This window comes from Parasteatoda tepidariorum, chromosome 5, assembly GCF_982258835.1.
Source record: "Parasteatoda tepidariorum strain Cologne lab strain chromosome 5, Ptep-v5.0, whole genome shotgun sequence".
NCBI classification, from domain to species: domain Eukaryota; kingdom Metazoa; phylum Arthropoda; class Arachnida; order Araneae; family Theridiidae; genus Parasteatoda; species Parasteatoda tepidariorum.
The window spans coordinates 91,274,785-91,296,616 of NC_141759.1; the positions used below are offsets into that span (position 1 = coordinate 91,274,785).

Here is a 21,832-nt window from a genome sequence, read left to right on the forward strand (position 1 = left end):
GAAATAAACTTGTAACAGTACCTTCGTAGTTGTCGTCCTCGTCTTGAACTCCGCTATCAGCAGCAGAAAGTCTATCAACAGCATCAGCAGTAGAATAACCTTCCGGATAATGAAATAAAATAATTTGATTCGATTGTTTCAATAGTTCATTTCAATTGAACATTTCAGCACGGTATATGTCATTAAATATGTAATATACCATAAGAATGATTTTTAAAAAAAACTAATGCTGAGAGTATTTTTAGCCTCTCGTATAATGTAGTAGAATAATGTAAATTTTTTGATTTATTCTGAACCAAATTAAATTATACGGTCATTAAATACACCATTCAATTTTAGCGGATACGTGTCTCAAGACAAGGGTGAGAAAATATTCCTTTTAGGAAATAAACTTGTAACAGTACGTTCGTAGTTGTCGATCTCGTCTTGAACTCCGCTATCAGCAGCAGAAAGTCTATCAACAGCATCAGCAGTGGAATAACCTTCCGGATAATGAAATAAAATAATTTGATTCGATTGTTTCAATAGTTCATTTCAATTGAACATTTCAGCACGGTATATGTCATTAAATATGTAATATACCATACGAATGATTTTTCAAAAAAACTCAAGCTAAGAGTATTTTTAGCCTCTCGTATAATGTAGTAGAATAATGTAAATTTTTTGATTTATTCTAAACTAAATTAAATTATACGGTCATTAAATACTCTCATAAATTTCACCGGATAGGTGACTGAAGATTGAGGAGAGAAAATATTCGCGTACAGTTAAAAGAAAAACTTGTAACAGTACCTTCATAGTAGTCGATCTCGTCTTGATCTTCGCTATCGGCATCAGAAAGTTTATCAACAGCACCAGCAGTAGATCGACCTTCCGGATAATAAAAATAAAATAATTTCATTCTATGGTTTTAATAGTTCTTTTCAATTGTACATTTCAACATGGTATTCGACATTAAATATGTTATATCCCGTAATAATAATAAAAAAAACTAAGTTAGAGGTTTTTTTAATCACTCGTATAATGAAGTTGCTAGAGTTTTACGAGTACGGGGGACTGGCCCTTCACTATAACCTCTCCATTTTATCCGGACTCTGGACCGTTATGGCAGAAACAGGGTTCTCACCCAGGCAGGGCAAGAACGAAAATAAAAGCTAAAATATGAGAATAAACGAAAAATCACAAGGAAAACTAAAACTTGACAAAATTGAAAACGTAAATGAATTTCCCTATCTCGGTTCTGTCCTTGACAGCTTTGGAAGAATACAGGCAAATATAAAAATGACACTGTTGTTTACAAGATATGACTTTGTTTATAAGATGTGACACTGTTTTTTAAGATGGGACACTGTTTCTTATTAGATATGATTCTGTTTTTAATAGGATATGACTCTCTTTTTAATAGGAGTCATCTATGCAAGTACATCTTTTAGATACCTCGAATGATTCTGGAAGACAACAAGCATTCAATTCAGAACCAAAATAAATATCTATAAAACAATCTTCAGAGCAATTGTATAATATGGCTCTGAAATATGGGACCTTAGAAAGTCAAACATTCAAAAACCCGAGGTTTTTTTTTTCAAAAAAAACCTCGGGTTTTTTTTAATACCGAGGTTTTTTTTTCAAAAAAAACGCGTATAAGTTTCGAAAAATTTTCAAAGTGGTTTGACCTGTTTAAATCAGAGGCACAACAATATTAGAAAAAAAACAAACAAACTGCAACAGAAAATTAAATCATTGAGAGTAGGTAGAAATGGATGTTACGCGTATTGAGAATGCCAAGAGAAAATTTAGTGCATGTTTCTCTTTCTTAGGGTCCTGAGGGAAAGAGAAAAAAGAGGAAGACCAAGATTTGGCGGTTGACGGATGTTGAAGACGGATGTTGAAAGTGAAATATTTAAAGGATTAGAGAAAGCCAGATCCCCAGACCAGGAAACATGGAGAAATAGGCTGGATGCCTTATTGGCCAAACGATGTGAAGAATCGCAGTAAATAAGTGTAATGTAGTTTGTGCTGAACAATAAGATTATTTTAAAGGTGATGAAAACTTATCTTTCAAATTTTGTCTTAAAATAATACAAGAAAAATTAACATGACTAAATGACAGTTTTTTGTACCAGTCTAAAATGAAAAATTGTTTTGGTGCATTTTTAAATGATTTTCGTAATGATATGTTACTCAGAGATGCCAACTTGCACCGGATGCTGATAAATATTTTCAAATGATGGTCTTTTAATGTATGACTGGAAAAAAATTACGATTTTCTTGCCTAAACATCATTGTTTAATAACAAAAAGTATGGAAAAAATATTTCTTAATTTTAAAAATCTTATATGTTATTGCTGATACATATATACATGTACTTACTTGCTTGCAATGTGCACTATATGTATTTCATATTGAATGCAGGTTCGTATTATTAACTTTGAAATATGAAAAGTTATTTACTTAAATTTCTCAACAAAGCGTTTTAGAAGTACATTAATTTAGTTAATAATAAGAATTTGGATTCATGCAAGCATATATAAATGATCGTTAAATAAGTTCATGTGAACGTTATCAATACAATTTCTAATTTATTTTAACCTTTTTAAAGATTACTCACTTTATTTAAAAAATAGAATTTCATAAATTTCATAATCACCAACAAAGGGAAAGTGGGATAATTTAATAAACTGAAAATTTTAATATTTTTCCGGAATCCAGATAGTGTCTAAAAACTTGAAGCATGCAAAAAAATGTTCCTCCAACAATTAACTTTTCTTTAAAAAAAAATTTTTTAACGGTTTTATTTCCTCCTGAAAGAAGACAAAATATTCTCGAATTAATGAAAAATAGTGTTCGGCATTTTATTGCGCTTGGTGGAGTAATAGATATAAGTAACAGAAGTGCCCACAGTAGGGTACGAAAGGGGTCTACTCTCCATAATAATTTTTTGATGATACTTTTTTTTTTAAATATTTCATACAATTTTGTTAAAATATTTAATGAATATATTTGAAAGTATAAGGGGTCATTTTTTTAATACATAGGGGAGGGGGAGTTATTATGAATTTTTTTGCCGCAAAATGTATCAAATTACAAATGTTCTACTTTACAATTCCAAAAAATAATAAATGAGACAAGCACATTTCTAACTTCTGGCATAGTTAGAGAGGAACGGAAGTTTTTTAATTAGCGGCTTTCTTAATACAGCTTTCAGAATCAGCATTTGAGAAGTCCGGTGATCTTAATACCGCTCTCTCGGTTACTCACTAAAACAACAATGAATCAACTAATGGTATCCGTTCACCGAATTTTCTCACAGTTATGAATCTGGTGGCGGAGTTGTGTAGTGTCTCTACCACTACAAAAATACAATTGCAATTCACTAGTATGTAAGACATGTTAACTCGATTCAGTGTCGGGGTACCTTTTCGTAGATGAAGGTTGACTTTGTCGATAACTACTATCCCCACATATATAGACTATAACATAGGTAATTTTTAATATGACGAAATTCAGAGAACTTTATTTGGAAGAGAAACAAAAAGCATGTCTTCGTTTGGTGATTCTTTTTCCATCAAATACAAATGCTGATTAAAGAAACACATTTCAGGATTCACTGCTCATAAAATGATATCTACTTGCATTACTTGTTGAGGTTTTCATAACTCAATGTTTAGAGTCTTAAGAATTGCCTGGATAGGTGCTGTTAACGGGGAAATACCGAATTTGTCATCGTATCCTAATTACGTTAACTTATAAAACGAAAATTGAACTGGATTTATTTGTAATAACGAATAATTTAAAATATCAAACCTCTGAACAGAAGGTCAGCTCTCCCTTTTTTACGGCCACAGCTACAGCAACAGCAATCTTTAAAGTAAACACAAAGAATCACAAAATATTCCTATTAACAATAATAGTAATAAGATTATATTTTACAGGTTATATATATATATATATATATATATATATATATATATATATATATATATATATATATATATATATATATATATATATATATATATATATATATATATATATATATATATAGAGAGAGAGAGAGAGAGAGAGAGAGAGAGAGAGAGAGAGAGAGAGAGAGAGAGAAAAGAATAGGTGAAACGAGAGATCAACCTATTTTTTAAAATACAAAGAAAGGAAAGAAAGAATATATTCTAAGAGAAGAAGGAAAAGTGTTAGCAAATGATTTTTTATTTAAATATTTAAACGTTTAAGAAAAAATTTGTTTAAGGTTGTTTAGAGGTTTTTTTAAATGTTTTAAGTATTTTTTTTTCGTCTGTTCGTGTGTTTTTCACTGAACTCCTCCTAAACGGATGGACGGATTTAAATGAAATTTTCTGTGTACCTTCAGAAGGATTCGAGAATGGTTTGTATCTAATTTTCTTCATTTTTTGGACAGATTTAACGTATATTTTAAATATATCTTTATTTAATCGTATTCGGATCCAAACTAGACATAGAAACATAATAAATCAAAAATAATATTCACGCGCGTTGCAACAAGTCATATTAAACTCTAATACTTATGCATGCCCTTAAAAGAAGAGCATCAAATATATTTGCAAGTATGTGAATAAAGGCAATGATATAGCAGTATTTCGAGTTGAAAATACCAATGTGACTGCTCTTCCAGTGAATAACAACGACGAAATAACGCTGTACCAAATAGGCCGGTACCTCAGCTCCAATGAAGCTGTTTGGCGTATCTTTGGTTTCCCAATTAATGAACGGGATCCAACCGTTATTCATTTAGCCGTCCATCTTAAAAACGGTCAGAGCGTATATTTCACGAACGAGACAGCGATTGACCGAGCTATAAATCCACCAAAAACTACACTCGCCAAATTTTTTTAATAGGGTAATCGTACGGATGCTTTTGGCGTCTTTGCACGGACATTACTCTACTCAGAAGTACCACCCTATTTCACATGGGTTCAAAAAAATGGACACCCCACAAGCAAGGCACACCGGTTGATGCATGTCCCAGTTTATTCAAATCAAACGCCTTGGGGAGAATATTTACAGTCAATCCAAGGCAGACTGAGTGCTTTTATTTTCGACTGTTGTTGGTTAATTACACCGGCTCATTGTCATTTCAAGATATATGTAAAGTCGATGGAAATCAGCATCCAACGTATAAAGATGCATGCTTTGCACTCGGCTTGCTGGAAGACGACAACCAGTGGGAATGTATGCTTGCTGAAGCAGCATTGAACTGTACTGCAAAGCAATATCGTCTACTATTTGCTATAGTATTAGCTACATGTTTCCCGGCCCGTATAGAAACGTTAGGAGAATATCACAAAGATTCGATGACTGATGATATACGGTATCAATATCGCACACGTTGCAACGATCTAACGATAGTATTCAGCGATGCTATGTACAATGAAGCACTGATTGTTATTTAGGATCTTCGCATTATTATTGCCAAATTGCCACTCAGTAATTTCGGTATGCTTTCGCCAAATCGAAGTGCATCTGATTTATTAAACACTGACATGGATCGTGAATTTCAGTACAATACGATAAAAATGGCAGCGATTGTTACTCGCAATGTTCCGCTAATGAATGAGAAACAAAGGATCATTTATGACCGCATTATGCTCGCAGTTTCAGCAGGACAGTGTGGATTTTTTTTCCTGATGCACCAGGTGGAACTGGCAAAACATTAATTACTTCGCTAATTCTCGGTGAAATACGATCAAATAATGGCATCGCGTTGACCGTTGCATCATCTGGCATTGCGGCAATTTTATTGGACGGAGGCAGAACAGCTCATTCAGTATTTAAGCTGCCACTAAATATTCAAAACAACTCAGATGCGGTGTGCAACATAAAAAATATTTCTTCTATGGCCACAGTGTTAAAATACAGTAAAATTATCATCTGGGATGATTGCACTATGGAACACAAAAATCGCTTGAGGCATTGAACAGGACATTGAAAGATATAAAAAAAATAATGACAAACTATTCGGCGGCACTATGTTACTCCTTTCAGGTGATTTCAGACAAACACTTCACGTCATTCAGCGTATAATGTATGCTGATGAGATCAATGCTTTCTTGAGATCATCTCCACTTTGGCGTAATGTTGAAAAAGTTCTACTAAAAGTAAATATGCGCGTCCAAATGCTTCAAGATCCATCTGCTGAAACATTCTCAAAACAATTGTTAGATATCGGTGATGGAAAGGTTACTAAGGATGAGACTGGATGCTTAAATTACCGGATGATTTCTGCGCAATCATTGATTCACAAGATGCTCTCATTAGCCTAATATTTCCCGATGTACACACGCAATACATTCATCATGAGTGGCTGGCGGAGAGGGTGATTTTAGCAGCAAAAAATGTGGACGTCAACGAATTGAATCTGTAGATGCAACAGTTACTGCCAGGTAACTTGGTGACATGCAAATCCGTTGATGCAGTTTGCGATCCCATTGAAGCTGCAAATTTTCCAACATAGTTTTTAAACTCATTGGATTTGCCTGGCATATCACCGCATAATTTAGTACTCAAAGTTGGATCTCCGGTTATTTTGCATCGTAATTTCAACCCACCTTGGCTGTGCAACGGCACGCGATTAGTCATAAAAAAATTAATGAACAACGTCATCGAAGTCATTATTTTAAATGACAAATTCCGGGATGAAAGTATATTACTTCTACGAATCCCTATTATGTGCCAATCCCTATTATGCCCCCTATTATGCCTATTATGCCCCCACAGATATGCCAATTCAATTTAAACGCATTCAATTCCACATTAGATTGGCATTCGCAATGATAAGGCCAAACAATGTCTGTTTGCGTCTTAGATTTGAACACACCATGTTTTTCGCACAGATACGTGGCATACTCTCGAGTGGGCAAACCATCCAGTTTATTTGTGTTAGCTAAAGATGGAATGACAAAAAATATTGTACACTCCATCGCACTAAGAGATTAATATTGTTGACTAATATTTTCAGAATTCGTTGTATATATAATTTATAAGAAAAAGTTGCAATAAATTTTAAAAAAATATTATTTGGTGTGTTGTTACTTTCACATTCCGTCATCATTCACAGCGCTCCATGCCTCTTCCACTCATATACCACATACGCACACATTTACAATAAATAAGATATATTTTCATACTCTAGAAATAATTCATATGGCAAAACATCGTTTGCCGGATCAGCTAGTATATATATATATATATATATATATGTAGAGAAGTAGAGAAGACATGGAAAATATTACAGAACAATGAAATAAAGGGAAAAAGAAGGAAAAAAAATTATACTTAATAAAAATCTGGAAAATGAAAGATATAATCTTTTCTTCAGCTCACACATACATAAGTAGTTGTAGACCTCGTAGGTAAACATCTTTAACTGTCTTCCGATTGATTAATAAAAAAATTATTTTAAAATATCAGCTCTTTTTATTCCTTAATCCAGGATGAGTAAGAAAAAGTATATTAATCTTTGCTGAAATTACACAACAGCTCTCGATTGACAGATGTGTTTGCAACAAATAGTCAAAAAAGCTGCCAATAATTTTCAAAATATCTACCAATTAACCAAATCTAATACAATAATAAGCCTACCTTCACCAACAATTTTTCTACCAGGGAGAATAACACCACCGGGATAAGGAAGGCCACCAGAACCCCTAGGAATACCAAGACCAGGGAGCACACCAGGACCAAAAGGAGCACCTCGACGAATCGGATCTCCATAACCATGGAAGCCATTAGGACCCCATCCTATAGAATAACATCGTAAATTTAGCATCAATATCATCCGGTCAACGCAACAAAATGTAGAGTAAATAACACTAATAAGTAACAATAAGTGTAGAATAAATAACAGTAAGTGTCGAATAAATAACAATGAGTGTAGAATAAATAACAATAAGTATAGAATAAATAACAATAAGTGTAGAATAAATAACAATAAGTGTAGAATAAATAACAATGAGTGTAGAATAAAGCAATAAGTGTAGAATAACAATAAGTGTAGAACAACAGTAAGTGTAGAACAATAAGTGTTAAAAAATAACAATAGAATGTGAAAATCTTGAAAAACAAAATAAGTATTGAAAAGTTTGATTTATGTTTTGTTCTACCTCGAGGAGTCCTGCAGTGGACAGATAGTCCAGACACGGGTCCCAGCAGAACACCAAAGTCAATCATCACTGGCTGCGGTCAGTGTGCGGGTGGGGGACCACTTGGATCAGTTTGCCTGGGATCTGTGGATGTGCGGTATTGTCCTCGTTAGACTGTTCTACCGTAAAGTTATCAAAATTATGTATCAAAATTATGATGGCATGTCTTCGGATCATTCTCAGGGATGTTTCCCTGACCCTCGCAAATAGCCTATTGGGCAGCTCCAGTGTGACGTAGATGAACTACAACAATTAAAACCAGGTCGGTATGTTTTTTGAAGAAGTATCGTACTAGTTATAGTTTTAAGCTTATAAATTTCTACGTGTATAAATATACACAAAATTCAATGTGTTATACATAAGGCGTTGGGAACCTTATTGAAATATATAATGGTAAAATAATGATCTTCAAACATCTGAATTCAAGGAACTCTGAGGCTGTGGTCAAAAAGGAATTGAAACTAATTCGTTTTCGCCACTCAAATCTCTAACAGTCATCAATAAAACTCTTTTAAGTGTCTGAAAATCATTTAATATTTTCTGTTGCTATGTCAATAGCTTCCATTTCAAGGTCAAAATACATCAGATGCTTTTTTTACAAGAAATTAAACAGTTAATTATTCTCGAATTACCAATCAAATGTAAAATTGTATTAAATCATCTTACTCCTTTCACATTTTATCTTAACGTCTTAGTAATCTCAAGATCTATAAGTTCAATCGTTTTTGTGCTGCGGATCAAAGATAGTGGTGACGCTTACAAATTTTTAATATGGAAGGAAAGTTTTAGCATAAGACAATAAGTGGGGTTACAACCTTTACAAAAAAAGAAAAGAAACCTGTTTTTCTTAAACTGTGACAATTCTGTTGAATTCAGTTATGCTTTAAAACTATCGTTTTCCTAATAAGCTTTACCTATAAGTAATGCAGTATCCATGATATTGCAAATTTGTGTACAAATCTGCATGTTAAAATCGAATTTAATATTTTTTTACTATAACTTAGCTCTAATCAAAATGCTTTAAAATCGTTAATTTTCCCAACTAATTCCTTAAAGAGTGTATTTACAATTTGTGTTTTACACCAATACAATTGATAAGACATGCTAGTCTGTATAAGCTCAAATTATTTATATATATATATATATATTCTGCAGATGACTCCAATTTATTAATTGGATTTTTTTGAACTGCCATACACTGTATTTAAAATATACTTGTCAAAAGATTTAAATTTTGCAATAATAATATAATGGTAAGCTTACCGTGACCACCAGGACTTGCAGAACCACTAGGTACACCGGGACCAGTACGTCCACCAGGACTACCTGGGCCGCCAGGACCTACACCTAGAAAAAACATCGTTTAACTCGTATGCGATTTAACCTAAGAGTAAAAAAGAAAAAAGTAGTGCGAAACGTAGTACCTTCCCACCCGATCCTCTTAAGAGTCTATAGATAATTTGTACCCTCCCTCTTATATGCATCCCTTTGCTACCACATTATTGATAAGACTTACAAATAAGTATGAATAAGCAAAATAATTTATAAATACTCTATAGTTGAAACCAACTTTAGCTTAAACTGCATTAAAAAAGTACTCAGACAGTATTTGAAATATTGAATAGTCAAATCCATATAATTAGTTTTGGAAATGCAACAGGAATATAATAATAAACATACCAGGGCCACCAGGACGAACAGAACCAGCACGTCCACCGGGACCAGCACGTCCACCGGGACCACCAGGACCACCAGGACCAACACCTACAAAATTGACATTGTTTAAATAGGGTGCTATGTCACATGAGAAATGTAAAAGAGTATGAAGAGTAAAGACAAATAGTACAAAAAATGCTAATCTAACCACCCGATTCTTTATACAATCTGCGCTATTTGCAACCATCTGTTTTGATTTAATTTTCATGGCTCAAGCATAGGTGTAAATTAGCTCAGATTATTTATAAATAATTCCGGATTATGCCTTAATAAATTTACTTATAAATGTACAGATTGCATTTGAATTGTCAGCACGTCAAATTCATGAAATTAGTCTTAATTTTTCCATAAAAAGATATTAATAAGCATTTACCATGAACATTGGGACGACCAGATCCACCCACACGACCAGGAAGACCGAAAGTACCGGGGCGACTAGGAACACCCGGACGCACAGGGAGACCAGAAACACCAGGATAGCCAGTACCACCCGGACGACCAGGACGGACAGAACCAGAAGGACCTACAAAATATACACTGCTTAAATAGGATGTTACTTTACCTGAGAAATGTAAGAAAGATTAGAGTGAAAAATAGTACAAAAAATATCAAATTACCACCCGATTCCTTAGAGAAGCAATATACAATCTGCTCTTAACCTCTTATTTGCAACCATCTGCTTTGATATAATTAATATGGTCAACACGTAAGTTTAAATTAGCTCAAATTATATGTGAATACTTTATAATTAAGCTCAATAAGTTAACTTAAATTGAATTACTTGAATTGTCAGTTTATAAAATTCATGAAATCAGTTTTGATTTCGTTAAAAGAATAAATTAACATGCCGTAATAAGTTAAGAATATATTAGCATAATATATATAAGCATAGCGTACCATAACCATTAGGACGACCTGAACCGATTGGATGATTAGAACTACCAGGACGACCAGCAACACCCGGGTGAATAAGATGACCGAAACTATCTGGGCGACCAGGAGGCTTGAAGTCCCTCGGACGACCAGAATGACCAGAACCAGCCGGAAGACCAGGAAGTCCAGAAACACCTGGGCGACCAGGTTGACCAGACACACCCGGGAGACCAGGACGAGCAGAACCACCATGTACAACGGTGCCAACACCTGCAAAATATACATTGTTTAAATTAGGTGCTATTTTACCTGATAAATGAAGAGAAACAAGAGTAAAAAGGAAAATAATACAAAAAATTTAAATCTAGCCACCCAATTCCTTAAAGAATCAACATACAATCTGCGCTATACCTCTTATTTGCGACCATCTGGTTTGATATAATTGACATGGCTTACAAGTCTGAATTAGCGTACATTATTTATAAATGCTTCATAAATAAATAAGCATAATGTACTTAAAAAGAGCCTAGTAATTGAATTGCAAGCATGTGAAATTCAGAAAATCAGATTTCATACTGCAACAAGAATGTCACACCCCGGCTGGAAAAGTGCCACAAGTGAAAAAATAGCATTTGAGAAAAACCAACTTAGAGAATACTATATAAAGCTCGTTCTGAAATAGCACAATCTTGAGCACAATCTGAAATAACACAATCTAGAGATGGGACTTTTTTTTAGCTTGATGGGACACTTCATACATATTTTTTACTGACACAACTTCAAAATTGCTGTTTTTTGACTTATGGCATTTTTCTTACCGGGGTGAGATATATAAGTAAGCATACCATAACCATCAGGATAATGAGAACCACCGAGGCGACTAGGACGACCAGAACCTCCCAAGCGACTAGGATGACCAGAACCACCGAGACGACTAGGATGACCGGAACCACCCGGACGACTAGGACGACCAGAACCTCCCGGACGACCTGGATGAACAGGATGACCTGAACCACCCGGACGACCTGGACGAACAGGATGACCAGAACCACCAGGGCGAGCAGAACCACCAGGTGCACCGGGACCAACACCTGCAGAATACTCATTGTTTAAATAGGGTTCTATTTTACCTGACAAATATTAGTAAGGATATAGATTAATATTATATTAGTAAGCATACCATGAACACCAGGACGTCCAAACCCACCAGGATGTCCAGAACCACTCGGGCGACCAAGACCACTCGGACGAACTTTATGAACAGAACTACCAGGACGGCCAGGCTGACGGTCAGGAGGACGACCCGGACGATTGGGATGAGGACCCACACCACTAGGATGAGGTCCCGGACGACTAGGACGACCATATGAACCTGGAAAAACAGGATAGCCAGAACCACTCGGTTTACCAGGGATACCAGATCCACCCGGACGAACAGGGCGACCAGTTCCACCGGGACCAACATCTACAGAATTCAAATTGTTTTGATTGAATGCTATTTAACTTAAGAAATACTAGTGAGCATTTATATTAGTATTATCTGAATACCAAGTACAGAGTGAAAAAAATATACAATCACTATATTAAACTGAAAAACATATACCTGGATAGTTAATAAAACGAAATTAATTCCTCTTTCTAAATTTATTGTTATATTTTATCCTTGCTGGTGGCTTTACGATGTAAGATTAAGAAAAATACGTCTTTAGTAGCTTATCCCATCAAAGTAAAGATTGACGGCAATAGGAATTATTTGTCATATTGCTGTTTCTACTCCAACTCATGATAGGCCAACTCAGGCGATAGTCTACATTATTTATACTTTTAGAATTTCCTTAAAAAGCTCATTCAAAGTATCTATTTTAAAGCTTCTCTGTATTGATGCAGTTATATTAGATATCAAATATACTAATGCATTACATAGTACCAACTTTTGTACATTTGGTACCCATTAATGCTGCAACAATTATCTTACTACGAGTAGTACCGATTACTCAAATTAATTAAACACCATTGACGTCATCAAAAGTATGGCAATTTTTTTACATTTCTCTTAATCGAATCAGTGTTTTTCATTTATTTATTTTGTGTTATCGTTCTTAGAGAATGTAGCTTATTATTTATTTCAGTTATTACCAAAATTACTAAAACCATCATTGTCGATTTTATCTATTTCAATAAATTGATTAAGCATCAATCGCGTCTATTATAGTTTGATTTTTCAAATTTCTTTCTTTCTCTTTGCTTTTTAATACAAAATTTTTTATATATTTTTTATTTTAATTTTTGCTAATTTTAAATAATTTAGTTCCATAGTTTGTTGATTTAAGAGCGTAACTATAAACAAAATAAGTACGTGGTTTCAAATAACATTGAGAATACTAATTTGGTAATATAATCCATCAATACTCTCATTCTAATTATTGAGTTTATCTGATATAAAAGATTAAAATATAATTAAATGAAGAACATGTAAGAAATCTTTTTTAATGCTTACTATGAGCTAACCGTAAGTCACAGATGTAATTTTAAAGTATTTGAAAGAAAGAAAATCGGTTGTAGCAGTCTAATTGCTATTAATGGCAATCTCGAAGCCAATGAAAAAATTCCATTTTTCAAACGTTCTTCCCGAACGGGAAGGTTTGATTGATTTTTCGGATCGGAGGCTGAAATTGTCCCTCTCACCCATAGTCTAAATTTCAAGTCACTAGCTCAAATGGTTAGAGTTATAAGAGGGACACACAAACAAATTCTTTATTTTACATTATATTAGTAAGCATACCATAACCACCAGGACCTCCAGAACCTTCAGGATGAACTTTAGGACGACCCACAGAACTGCCAGGATGACCAGACGGACGAGCAGGATAACCAATCTGACGAACAGGATAACCAACCGGACGTCCAGGATGACTAGGCTGATCACCAGGACGAACAGGATAACCAATCGGACGTCCAGGATGACTAGGCTGATCACCAGGACGAACAGGATAACCAATCGGACGTCGGGGATGACTAGGCTGATCACCAGGACGAACAGGATAACCAATAGGACGTCCAGGATGACTAGGCTGATCACCAGGATGAACAGGATAACCAATCGGACGTCCAGGACGACTAGGATGATCACCAGGACGAACAGGATAACTAGAGCCATCTGGATGATCAGGATGATGAGAGCCTCCTGGACGACCAGGACCAACAAAACCACTTGGATCTACAACTAATTAAAAAACATTATTTTTATCATGTGATATTTCCCCATGATATGTAATGAAATATTAATGCCTACTTTGGACAACAGGCAAACTTTAATGGTTATAAACTGACTGCTTTTTCATATTCATATGAGTTACTTAGATTTCATAAATAATCGATTTGCATGAAAAGCCTATTTTAGATATTTGTTTCCATATTTTTTTGTTTGTCCGATATCGCTTGCTTGTGCCTAGGGAAACAAATGTAAGGCTTTTTAAAACAGAATCGTTATAGAAACCTGATGGGGAGAACTTGAGGAAGTTGAAAATCTAAAAAAAATTTATTAACAATTCATCAAAGCAAACTATTTAATCTTTATTTTGTTGAACACACGAAAACTAGTAGTGGTGTCATCTATATTTATAAAATGAGAATAATCGTTTAAATGATGAGGTTAGTTTTACTTAGAACTTTACTAGTAGAAGTTTTTACTCATGGTAATCTCTCTGCCTCTTAGTTTATATGTAGAAAAACATTAAAATACTATTTTATCGTTTGCAGCAGAGCGTTCTTACAACAATTTTGACACTGATTATAACTGGCACTGATTTATTACTATTCTACTAATAAATCAGTGCCAGTTATAACCAGTTCCAAAATTGTTGTAAAAACGCTTAGACAAATGAGTAAAAGCAAATGCAATGGGAAAAAATGTCAGTACTATTTAAGGGGATGTGTCCGACATGTCGTTTCCATAAACGACATTATGTCTGAGCCGACACAAATGCTAAGACCGACTAGTAGAAAAGAGCTTCTGCTTCTGCAATGTATTTTACTGGAGCATGTATTGCCGGAAGATAAACGAGCCCGTTATGCCGGTATCACGTCTTGTGCGGAAAAAGCGGTCTAAGTCAGACAAAATAATGAAAAGTGTAATATTTGGACTATTACGCTCTGTATATTAAAATGAACAAAACTGGGGTATACCCACTATTCAAATAAGACATTCGCAATAAAAAAACAACTTATTAAAGACTCAGAATATTTTTTTGAGATTTTCGTTTTCAAAAAGTTCTAAATCAACTTTATATTTGAAACATCATAAAATATCTAAACACCAACATTCTAATACATTAAGATTTTTACTTTGAAGATGAAAAACCGTTAAATTGCGAACAAAAAAAAATTAAATAAATAAGATAAGCTAAACAAAATGCTTTCGAATGACTAATCTCATATTAATGATCAGGGTAATAGAAAATAAATTATTTATGCGACGAAAATAAAATGAGGATTCAGTTTAAGCAAGTTTTTTCGTAATAAAAGTTTCGGTATCAGGAAAAACACAGATACGACAGCATTGATTATTATATACCTCAATATTAAGGTCAATTAAATGAGTTGTTAATTTCTACGATTTCTGATTTCAAAGAAAATAAATATTATTTTTTTCCTTCCAGCGATTATTTTACAGAGCGATAATTTTACTTAGGAATGCAACTTGCATATCACGGTTTCTAATACGTAGCTTGTGCGCAACGCGAACACGTTCAAATAAATCAAATACTCCACGGTTGCAACTAATATTATAACTAAAACCATATAAAAATTAAATGAATATTATTATAAATAACAACATCTCGAATTCATGAAATCAGTCATATTATAATGATAAAATGCCGACCAGGTAGCCGAGTGGCTAGCGTGCCTGATTGCAGAGCCGATAGTTGGGGGTTTGAATCCCTATCAGGGAAGGGATGTTTCTTTCTCTCTCTCTGTTCTATGTCCTTTCTTCTGAGTGATTGCGTGAAAATAACCAGCCATATAAACGGGTTTGTGGTTGTATGACGTGGGTGACGCTACTCCACCGCCGTGGCTTAGCCATAGCTGCTAACTGGGTAACGATAAGCGAGTAGCAATTCTGGCATTTCTGAGGCCAATGGGAAATAGATCCAATTGTCCGCCATTAACGAAAAAATAATAATGATAAAATTACATTTACCTTCACCTTGACCACCAGGACCGTAAAACCCAGTTGGACCAAAGAGATCGCCTAGACTACGGAGACTACCTGGAGCAAAGAGACCATCTGGAGGAAAGAAACGACCTGGACCATAGAGATTGTGAAGAGGGTACGGAAAACTTGGAACATAGATTCCTTTTATGTAGAGACCTATGTCAGGACCATGAGGACCACCATGGTCATGAGAACCATCGGGAATAATAGGACCACGATTGTCATGAGAACCATCGGGACTAATAGGACCGCGATTGTCATGAGAACCATCGGGACTAATAGAACCACGATTGTCATGAGAACCATCGGGACTAATAGGGCCACTATGATCAGGAAGAACATCGTGACCAGAAGGAATACCGTGATCAAGAGGACCACCGTGACCAGGAGAACTACCGTGATCAGGAGGACCACCGTGACCAAGAGGATTGTCATGATGAGGATGACCACCGTAACCAAGAGGACTGTCATGATCAGGAAGACCACCGTAACCAAGAGGGCTGTCATGATCATCAGGAAGACCACCTTGACGAGGTGGATCACCGTGACCAAGAGAACTGTCATGATCAGGAAGACCACCGTAACCAAGAGGACTGTCATGATAAGGAAGACCACCTTGACGAGTTGGATCATCGGGACCAGGACCGCCATGACCAGGAGACCCACCCTGATCAGGATGACCACCGCGACCAGGACGAACTTCTGGACCAACACCTATAGAATAAACACAGTGTGAATAAGCAGCGTCTTTAACTGAGTAATGCATGCACTTAAGTAGAAAATAAGTACTCTTTTGGCAAAATTTGATAGTTTGGTTTCTCAAACCACATAAGAAAGAAGTACCACTTTATTATTTTTCTCTTAATTTTGTTTTATAAAACTACTGCGTTGATGACCAAAGAAAAAAGAAGTTTTCTTTATTCGAAAAACCAATTTATTTTGTGACACTAATATCAGCTTAGTTGACTTATTTGTTTATTATTCATGATATACTATTAATAGTATCCAGAACTGTACGGAATGCCGTGCATTTGATCGCAAACTTAAGAAAAATTCATATTTGTAGTGAATACCGAGCAAGTGTACACCAGATAATGAGTAACACATCTCTACCAGGCTATTATTTCGGTTAATCAAAATATTATAAATGATGCACAGCGATTATAAAAAAATTTACTCTCGTATGAAAGGAAAAAAATAAAGAATACTATCAGGGAAAACAAAAAGTCACTTTGAATTAATACATATTAATTGAATACCTTGTAATTAAAAGTAAACATATTTCATAATTTGCCATTTTCTCATTTAGCATTGTATACAATACTTAAGCAATGGGAGAATTTAATTATTTAATATTTTTCTGGTCAATAGCCATAGAAAAAAATTCTTAAGTTCATTATAGGGCCAAGTAGTAGACCTAAAAATTTAAATTTTTACTTAGTAGCCAATGACCGATAGACTAGTAACTTTGTGGCTACTTTTTTTGTCAAACCTAATGAGTCGGTGACTGATATCGATTGGTCATTTTCATTTAATAACCACATTTTTGAAACTTATTCTTTTAGATTAAATTATGTTTTTAAAAAAAATTCATACCAGAAATTGTCTACGTCTATAAAAAGTAAATTCAGCAATAAAAATAATATACATGTGCGATATTTTTTTAGGCTTACTGACTTTAAAGAGCTTTGTTTAAAAGTATTTGGGAAGGCAAAATATATTTAATGTATATATTACAACTTTGTAAGGAATTCCCCTTCTACATTGTACCCCCGAACCAATTGTAAAGAAACTCCCCTTCTACATTGTATCCCCGAACCAATTGTAAAGGAACTCCCCATCTACATTGTACACCAATTGTAAATAAACTCCCCTTCTACATGGCATCCCCGAATCAATTGTAAAGGAACTCCGCTTTTACATGGCATCCCCGAACCAATTGTTAAGGAACTCCCCTTCTACATGAATCTTTCCACCATAAATTGATGGATTCTGAAGGATCAATATTTTGAATGGAGACGTTGGACATCTTAATGAAAATTCTGTTATTCAGAGTCTCTTTCTGATACACTTTAAACATTTAACGACTAATTGTTGATTTAATTTTAAATTGCTACTTTTTTGTTGACTTAGCATGTGGCAGGTGGCTTGTGGTAATTGTAAAGTATACCAGATATCCTACTTTACCGATAATATATATGTATTCTTTTTTTAAAACAAAATAAAAACAAAAAATGGAAAAAAAGTTTAAGAAATAGTATTTACCAAAACTTAATTCTGGTTTCTGATAATCTTTTCCTCCTGATTTAGTAGTACCTCCTTCAAGAGCACCAAAATCATCCAATCCTGGTTCAATCTTACCAGGTTTTGCTCCCTCAGCAATACCACCTCCTGCATCCACGCTATCAAATTTTTCTTCCCCCAAAACACCTACATCTTCTGCACCAAAATCATTTTTTCCTTCACCCTCATCATCTGCTCCTCCTTCACCAAAATCAAGAACCACTTCTTCTCCACAATCAACTTCTCCTTCATCAGAAACACCTATGTCTCCTTCTCCTAAACCATCTACACCCCCTGTTCTTTCGTTATCTAAATCACCTGTTCCTTCACCACCAATATTATCATCTCCTCCCTCATCAATTTTGTTTGCTTCTCCCAAATCAACTGCTCCTCCTATATCAATATCACTTGCTATTTCTGAATTAAAATCATCTGTCCCTAAATCAACTGTTTCCTCTACGCCTAAATCATTTCCTCCTTGAAAATCACCTTTCAAACCACCTCCTTCTTCCAATCTATCTGCATCTCCTACACCAAAATCACCTCTTTCCGTATCAAAACCATCAATTCCCTTTCCCCCCAAATCTACCGCTGGTTGTCCTACACCCAAATCAAACTTTCCTCCGATCTCCAAACCATCACTTACTTCTGTACCAGAACTATCACCTCCACCTTCACCAAAATCATTTATTCCGTCTGTACCAAAACTGTCTATTCCCTCTAGCCCGGAATCAACGTTGAGACCTACATCAAAACTTTCCTCTCCATTAATATCAATTGCTAATTTGTCTTCGAAGTCATTCGCGTCTTCACCTAAATGTCCCACTCCTCCCTTCAAATCAAGATCTAACTCACCCAAACTACCTCCTAATTTCTCGCCAACGCCAAGTCCACCTTCTCCATTAATATCAACTGCTAAGTCACCCAAACCACCGATCCCTTCTGTGCCCAAGTCAACTGCGTCACCTCCACCAAAATCAATTGCCAAATCTCCTATCCCACCAGTTAATTCCTCACCAAAACCAAATCCACCTTCTCCATTAATATCGACTGCTAAGTCACCCAAACCACCTATCCCTTCTGAGCCCAAATCAACTGCTTCTCCTCCACCAAAATCAATAGCTAAATCCCCTAAACCACCAGCTAATTCCTCACCAGAGCCAAACCCACCTTCTCCATTAATATCAACTCCTAAGTCACCCAAACCACCGATCCTTTCTGCGCCCAAATCAACTGCTCCTCCTCCACCAAAATCAATACCAAAATCTCCTAAACCACCTGCTAATTCACCTCCAATGTCTCCATTAATATCAACGGCTAAGTCACCATAACCACCGATCCCTCCTGCACCCAAATCAACTGCTCCTCCTCCACCAAAATCAATACCGAAATCTCCTAAACCACCTGCTAATTCACCTCCAATGTCTCCATTAATATCAACGTCTAAGTCACCATAACCGCCGATCCCTCCTGCGCCCAAATCAACTGCTTCTCCTCCACCAAAATCAATACCAAAATCTCCTAAACCACCTGCTAATTCACCTCCAATGTCTCCATTAATACCAACTTCTAAATCTCCAAAATTACCTCCCAATTCTGCATCCAAACCACCTACTCCACCAAAATCAATAGCTAAATCCCCTAAGCCACCAGATAATTCCTCACCAAAACCAAATCCACCTTCTCCATTAATATCAACTGCTAAGTCACCAAAACCACCAATCCCTTCTGCGCCCAAATCAACTGCTCCTCCTCCACCAAAATCAAAATCAAAATCACTTAAACCACCAGCCAATTCACCTCCACCTTCTCCATTAAAATCAACTGCTAAATCACCTAAACCACCACCTAATTCGACCTCAAATTCATTTCCCATATTCAAGTCAACTCCTCCTGCACCCAAACCATCTGGCAATTCTAGATTGACCCCAATTTCATCTGCGCCAACTTCAACTGATCCTTCTCCACTCATGTCAATTTCTCCACCAATATGAGCACCTATAAAATTAATAATTATTATATGCTTTTTGATAAAGTTAGTTACTTTTTCTTTTAACTTCAAATACTGATTGCCATTCTTATTATGACTTTTATAAATTATAGTTCAATAAAATTTGAAAATGATGTAGAAGATGAGGCATTTCATCCATTTTTAATATTCTACGTCATACTCATATCATCCAGAAATAATTTTCAATATCTGTTTGATGCTGCGAAAAATGAAAAGCCAATATTAGAACAGAACATATTTTGGTTTTCGAGATTTACGAAGTTGGAAACAATAATTTAAATTCTCAGTTTGACTCATTAATTAAGATAAAATGATTAACATAATGCCAAATACAAAAAAAGGCTTCTAAACACAAAACAGAACCGATATGACTTTTTTTTAAAACTAAAATTAAAAAACTACATTATGTGTCAGTAATACTGGTTAGCAGTGGAAAATAGAATATTTTGAACTAACTTAATTTGCATTACACCAATACAGGAAAACAAATTCTAGTCACAAATGAATGAATGCATTGTGTTACTTACCGTATAACGTGCACTTTTAATACAAAAAATAACATTGGAATCTACGGGTGCGCGGTATACGCCGAATATAAAAAATTATGGATTAAAAAAATTTAAATATAGAAAAATACTTTTATTTTAAAGAAATAACATACCTTCACCTATATACTTCATCTATTTTCGTTATTACATAAATAGTTCATTATATTCGTCTTCCACTATCAATTACAATTATTAAAATTTTTTTGTATTATAATTAAAAAAAATATTTTGGATTATCTGTAAGGTGGGACCTAAACATGTCCCACTCTAAAAGGCTTTGTGGTTTTCTAACGCAACCAGGACGGATTTGCCAGATGTTTTTTACCCACAATTTAACACCATTTTTGTCCATCCAGAATCACATTATTGCTCCTTCAATTCAACCCTCACATACATGTCAAATTCAGTTCTTTTACTTTTGCAAAAGATAGGGAAAAATACTTTTTATTTACGATCTTGAAAGACGAGATATTGCACATGTACAATCCAAATTTTCGTGCGCGTTATACGAAGAGTATATTTTAAAATTTAAAAAAAGTAATTAGAAATTACGGGTGCGCGTTATACTCCGGGGCGCGTTATGCGCCGGAATATACGGTACTTCAAAAATGCCCGTTTTCGAGTATCATCGTTGAAGTAAAAATATATAATTACATCCTTTTGTTCTATTAAGCCTAATTCAAATTGTCCAAATGTTCTATTTGTGATGTGCGTAAAGTTGACAAATTATTTTTATTTCTGGAATCCTTGCGTGTATGTATTCTAAATTAATAGTTCTTGTTGCAAATTGTATTGTAAAAACATTTTTTCTGTCTTTTTTATGAATTATATGGTATAACCATGCTTTGTTTTACAAAGTTTTAGTGTTACTTAACACCAAAAATAGCAGCAACTTTTTTACGCTGAAAGAAATACAACGGACAATTGCGGTGTTTACATCTAAAACTAACCTTGGTGTTTTATTACGCCTTAACTCTACTTTTGTCGTTTCAAAACAGCATTTTGGTGTTAATAT

At 34.9% G+C, this 21,832-nt stretch overlaps 1 protein-coding gene across 1 annotated transcript in view; it reads right to left on the reverse strand.

Moving 5' to 3' along the window:
- Window positions 1–351: 351 nt before the first annotated feature.
- The window catches only part of LOC122272131 (uncharacterized), a 59,178-nt gene continuing 37,697 nt past the window's right edge, over window positions 352–21,832 (reverse strand). Inside the window, exons 16-28 of the mRNA XM_087162907.1 lie at window positions 18,241–20,256; window positions 15,961–16,689; window positions 13,543–13,983; window positions 11,941–12,225; window positions 11,606–11,851; window positions 10,785–11,030; window positions 10,261–10,410; window positions 9,852–9,965; window positions 9,435–9,518; window positions 7,612–7,770; window positions 3,805–3,861; window positions 793–870; window positions 352–482 (exon numbers count right to left, since the gene is read on the reverse strand). Coding sequence (XP_087019033.1) covers window positions 352–482; window positions 793–870; window positions 3,805–3,861; window positions 7,612–7,770; window positions 9,435–9,518; window positions 9,852–9,965; window positions 10,261–10,410; window positions 10,785–11,030; window positions 11,606–11,851; window positions 11,941–12,225; window positions 13,543–13,983; window positions 15,961–16,689; window positions 18,241–20,256 — 4,736 coding nt within the window. The remainder of the gene's footprint in view (window positions 483–792; window positions 871–3,804; window positions 3,862–7,611; window positions 7,771–9,434; window positions 9,519–9,851; window positions 9,966–10,260; window positions 10,411–10,784; window positions 11,031–11,605; window positions 11,852–11,940; window positions 12,226–13,542; window positions 13,984–15,960; window positions 16,690–18,240; window positions 20,257–21,832) is intronic.